Below are 6,153 nucleotides of genomic sequence, written 5' to 3'. Positions count from 1 at the left end.
CTGTGAAAACTGCTTTGAAGTTCAAAATATCCTACTTACGAACTCATTTTCGGTTATGGTTTTTTTGTATAATGTGGAAAATAAAGTTATTTATAAAATGATCGAAAAACATTTACATATTTTTGCCTGAACATCTACAAAATAAAATAAAAGGCACTTTTTGGCCATGTTTTTATCTTGCATAAATCAAAACAGATGGATGGTGTTAAGTGGGAATTTAAACCTGATCGCTATCTACGTAAGGTGTGTTATTGATAGCGGCTCGATACAAAATATTACACGACGTATTGCATCGCCTTAAGATATTAATAGTAGAGATAACTTAAGATATTAATAATAGTATTAATAGTAATAGTATTTGCGCAAATAATTTTAATTTCACGAATATTGACGAAAATAAGGCGTAATCGTTCGACTAATTTCAAAAATATTATTTTATTTAATCGTAATCGTTGCATCACTTTCATTGTGAAGAATAAAAGTAAAATGATAACATTGAAGAAAAAAAGATTAAGTTCTAAAGGATTTTGCAAAAGTTGTTAAAAGTTATAACGAACAAACCTACACACACATTATGTAGACAATAATATTATTAGTTATTTATGTAATTTTTGCGTGATACCAAATATTCATTTTGTTTGATATGACCAGAATCCTGTATAATATATTATTAAAATTTGAGCAATTTAAAATGTAAGTATACTTATGTATGTACATACGTTCAATTTAAGATTTAACGAGATAAAGTATGTGTAATTTTTACCGAAATACTCGTTTATGGTAATAATTATTATCAATAACTTATACCTTATGCAATAAGATAATAATACTTCAATTATTTTAGTAGTTTACCCTCATTTAGAATCAATAATCTTTTTTTTTCTTATGGAGTAGTCGTGTGAACAACTTGACTCAACATTTCAGGTAGGAAATTGTATGCTACCATGTTCACTTTGTTAACAATGTCTTTCTTTGTAACTATGGCGACGATTTCATCTTCCCCGTTGCAAGGAGTGACGCTGAAATCTGTCATAGGGATGTCGCTAGCACTGGATCCACCTCCTCCGATTGTGGAGGCTTCCTCCATCAAATCCTCGAGACTCCTGGATCTAGAACCTCGCAGTTTTTCAGCATTGAGGCTCTCTTCCATCACACTGTATAAGTTTTCTGCCTTGTTACTGCGGTTGTAGAATTGTCAGGATGCTATATAAAATGGATCTCTTAAATTCGTCTCATCATTAACGGTATTGCCCTTTTGCGACCATTGCTTTTGCCTATGCTTCAACCTGTGTATAATCTCATCGTGGACAACATTAAAACACATCGCTGTTAATGCTAAGCCTGACATGATATAAATTGAGCAGAACCATAATGTTGTGTTATCCAATCCTTGTTTCTTGCGGTTCGAATGGCCTGTTCCGGGAACGAGGTTTCCAAAGCCTATTGTGCTTAGAGACATAAAACAGAAATAGAATCCATCTATCGGACGAAGATTGTCCAGTCTATACAAAACCACCGTACCGATAACTATATAGATAAACATAATGCAAAGACATAGTAAAATAGGAGCTAAGATGCTGAGACCTTGCATGGAAAGCTTTGAGTCTGTATCAGGCCAGCTGAGATTATCAGCGTCTCTTGTAAGGACGCTTTTGCTGGTTGATTCACCTTCTCTGCTGTAACCTTCTCCCGTTGCTTTAACAACGTAAAAGGGTTCTTGTGGTTTTTGGTTGGCTAGTGTGTTTGACGTTGTCTGTTGGGCTCTCATTTCTTCGTGTTGTCTTTTGAGTTTCATCCTTCGTTCTTTCTCGGCCATTCTTCGTTCGTCGTAGCAGCAGTAGCCGCAGTTGGAGCAAAGGCAGCAGCAGAGAGCCCTGGAGAATGCCCCCCTGGCCACCCTGGAGAGGAGTGAGCCCACGCTGGTCAGATAGAGCATGGTGAGGGGAATGCCAAGAAGGGCGTAGCCGATGGTAGCACCTTTACCCAGAGAGGTGCGGGGAGCGATGCTTCCATAACCTGCGAAAAAAAAACAACATTTGAGTCATTTCTCATTTTATATATTGCATTTGATGACTTCACAAAATTGTAAGGGTTGATTTTTGGTCAAGAGACTTTCACATTATTTCAAATAGTATTTATTGATTTTTAATTTTTTCAGGTTTTCAGTCAGTAAAAAGATTGCGTTATTTATTTTTGTTCCGCAGTTTGTATATAATAATTTTAAAAAAATGCATATCTGACAAATCATTTTATTCGAGTTTAATGGTGGTTAGGGGTATTTAGCACGGTCGATTGATAAAGGTTTTATCGAAGATGTCGGTAACTTGTCAGAAAAAAATGTTAAATGGTTTCAGAGCATGACTGCAGATAGCCAAACGAACAAACAACCGTTCACAGTGACTAAATTTATTTGGCGTGAACTATTCGTCGGATAAGATTTGAGATTTACACGGTCAAAAATTAAATATTTTTATGATTTATTTTCGGTGTTTTGTGCCGTGTTGCATTTCCGACTTATTTTTCCAACGTTTCGGACAGTGACGCAGTCATCAGAGGAGATACATCGATTATGGTATAGTGTGTTTGTATGTATCTAGAAGTAAATGGCCGGATTTTCATTACAATTAGTTAAAATTAATGTGGATTTCAGTGATTAGTAAAGTTTGATGTAGTCTTTATGTACCGGATACCAAGAACTATTTATACTAGCCTCTTCTTGTCATCTCTACTAATGGGGTTTTTGAGGATTTGTGGATTTTATGTGGATTGTATTCGATGAGTTTTGGGTCTTTCCAGGACTTTTAAGTTCTCGTCATTTTAGAATATCATTAAAAAGCATTATTATTACCTACGGGGAATCTCGTAAACAAACAACAGTCCGGAAATAACGAGCATCCCATTTTCGATTTTATTTAAAACCCTTCTCAGTCAACCGAGATACGAAGTTAGTCGGGAAGTTTAGTTATCGGCTCCTATGATTTTTTGTTTACCATAAATTAAAAAGTTTTCCCAGGGGTGACAGAAATTTTAAATAAGACATTTCATACCTCCTCAACCGTGAAAGATCAAACACGAATTTCAAACGTAAAATATATTTCGGGCGCTCTCTTTCAGTGGCGTAATTTGAAAAGTTTCCCTGTACCAAGTACAAGAGAGGGACGTAGTGGGTTCGTATAGGGTGAATAAAATGAATATACGAAGCATCAATACAAACTATTATGATCCGTAACAAAACTTACATAAGAAATTAAGTCGTGTAAAAACAATATTGGGCGCGCGGCCTGGCATAATGGATGGACCTACGGCCGATTTTTCCCTAGCAGGGTTAGAAAATCGATCTTTCCTTGAGGTTTATTTTAATTATTTCTGATGAACGTTTAATTAAAATTTCACGTGTTTCTAAATGGATCCCTCGGGATGTTAGTAATTCATTGCCTGGAAAAATAAAATAAGCTAATTACTAATTTTATAATTGAAAAACTTTTTATAAAATTTTCGAACGGTTCTACATCAAATATTTTGATGGTAAGGAACTGTTTTATATTAATCTTACGTTCTAGAGATCACTCTAAAAATATGTACATATTATCATTATAAATTCGTTGGGATAAATTAAAATCTGAGCTTTGAGCACACCCTCCTTGAGTAGCCTCAACAAGGGGTGGGACACCTGACTTGGAAGTAAAACATGTAACAAACCTGGGAACAACAAAATGAAAATCGAGATGAAATTATGGACTCGAAATGAACATTATGGTGTTAGTTTTGCAAAATACATTATTATACTTTAATAAAGGACAATCACAATTCCCACACATATCCTAGCTAAAAATCACCCTCGTTGATGATTATAAACCAACTCCATTACATATACAAAATAAAGGCCGTAATCTCAATATTTTAGAGTAGTTGGAAATTAAAAAAAATTCTAATAATCCCAAAACCATTTTGATAAATTAACAAATATGTATAATCTACTCGATAATTAATAAGAGTAAAAGTAATAAAAAAATAGATTTTTTTCGAAGGAAGTTTTTTTGGGGTGTGACATTATATGTTAAATGAAAAAAACACGCTTTGTAATACTACACGTTTTTATTGAATTAAATAATGCCAACCAGGTTTCGCTTATTTCAAATTTCATCGAGGCTATTATATTAAATTCAATTAAAAAATTATGTATTATTAAGTGTGTTTGTTCATTTAATAGAAAATAAATGGCTTTAGTTTTCACTATAAGTACCTATACAGCAAAAATATATTGTCTGTTAGTTGCCTAACTACAGTTCTGTAATGCCTTCAGATGGCGAAATAGCTGTCACACGGGATAATAAATACACAGCATAACTTTTTAATAAATAAACTGTTTTGTTATAAATTGATTACAATATTATTGAATTTACAAAAGAAAAAAATCAAACGGTTCATTAAACTTGATAATAATACAAAGAACAAAATATTAAGGCTTGAAAAATGTTGATTTATTTGATAAATGTAAGAAGTTCAAGGCTTTAGTAATAGATGAGTGTAATTAAAAATACTCAAGTTAAGTCCTAATGCTTCATTTGCAATAAAGTTTATTTTTATTTTTATGTGATGCTGCAAGAGGGTTAAGAGCCAGGAAATCTCCATTTTGGGGAATTTTTTGAAGAGGAATGGTGAAAAGAATCTTTCTTCTCACATCTGGTTATTGGGCATAATATCTAAAACTATTTTAAACAAATCCTGTGGGAAAAACGACGAGTTTGTTTCAATCTCGAATGTGGTAGAAAGGTAGATAAAAATATGATCTAATATTTAAATTTTCCACGACTTACGAAGAGATTAAATAGTCACCGTCACCTGGAAGTGTCCTACGTGACGAATAACACGTGACAAGCGTTGCGATGCGTCGCGGACTTCATCGACGCAGATCGTTCGATAGGTACGCGCGAATTCACGTTTATCAGTAATTCCCTTATTATTGTAATATTTTAAAAGTTGTAATACTTTCAATTTAATAAATCAATTTTCCTCCAGTTTGCCGAAAATTGCGAAATGGGAGCGCGCGGTTGGCACATGAGAGAGGTTGTCGCTTCGCATCATTTCACTTTATATCGCTTCGAACCACGTCGCAATAGCAATTGCCTTGACTTTGCCTACGCCGCGCCGGGAAGATTTTTTAAAATTTCATAAAATATTTTAACCCCAAGGTAGTAAATTTCCAAACACCCAGTACGGCTGCTAGCCCGAGCATCATAATAGCTCTAACTTTTCAGATAAAATTTCATGGTACACCTAACCGACGAGTTTTATGAATTTCCACGCACAAAATATTATGCAGAGCTCTGTGCGGAGAGTGGACTTTTCGGTAGTCTAACTCTAACTCTGCCGATCACCGCGAGAGTGTTTTTTTGGCGTAAACGTTTCACATTCGGGCAAGTTTATGAGGTTTCTGACAAGCGCGGATCGGAGGGAACTCAACTGTAAACATATTGGACTGTGATGGAAATTTCACTATGCGGCAATAATGCTGAAAACAAAATGCTTTCGACTGAATGCCCGACTGTCGACTAAACCAAACACTGGTTTGTTGGTGTAGTTATAACTGTATAACTTTTGCTAACTACCCGGCTTAGCTACAAAACATTTTATCATTTTTTTGAACAAACACACCGGGGAACAAATGGTATCCTTTGATTGTCTTATTTTTAGGAAGTTAGATGGATATTTAAACACATTTGTTTGACTTAATTTCTTGAAGCATTAGATTGACTTTATATTTTTATTAATTTAAAAAACGCACTTTGTAATTCACCACTTTTATTGAATGAATGATTGTCGATAAGGTTTTGCTTGTTTTAACTTTCATCATGGAATATATACCTATATATAAATAAACTAATCATGATTATATGCATAAGAAAATAATACAATAAGAAAAAGAGACAAATAGAAAAGAAGATCTTATTGATGACAGAAAAAGACACAAATAGAAAAGAGGTAGACAAATTAATATAGTAAGGGTAGGCAAGATGGGGTGTAAACAGTTTCAGTGGAGGTTACCGGAACAAATTATTATTATAATAAGAAATATTTTTATTACCAAAGTTCAGATTTAAAAGAGATGGAATATTGAATTGCGGGAAGGCAAATTATTTATGTTCCCCATAA

At 34.0% G+C, this 6,153-nt stretch overlaps 1 protein-coding gene across 1 annotated transcript in view; it reads right to left on the bottom strand.

The window, feature by feature from the left end:
- Window positions 1–1,169: 1,169 nt before the first annotated feature.
- The window catches only part of LOC149413434 (uncharacterized), a 92,099-nt gene continuing 87,115 nt past the window's right edge, over window positions 1,170–6,153 (bottom strand). The window contains exon 2 of the mRNA XM_089645020.1: window positions 1,170–2,016. Within this exon, the coding sequence (XP_089501146.1) occupies window positions 1,196–2,016 (821 nt within the window). The 3' untranslated portion in view covers window positions 1,170–1,195. The remainder of the gene's footprint in view (window positions 2,017–6,153) is intronic.

This window comes from Hesperophylax consimilis, chromosome 22, assembly GCF_061612785.1.
Source record: "Hesperophylax consimilis isolate HC1 chromosome 22, BYU_Hcon_1.0, whole genome shotgun sequence".
Taxonomy (NCBI): domain Eukaryota; kingdom Metazoa; phylum Arthropoda; class Insecta; order Trichoptera; family Limnephilidae; genus Hesperophylax; species Hesperophylax consimilis.
Note: the sequence above shows the minus strand (reverse complement) of the source record. Positions and strands in the feature narration are given on the sequence as shown.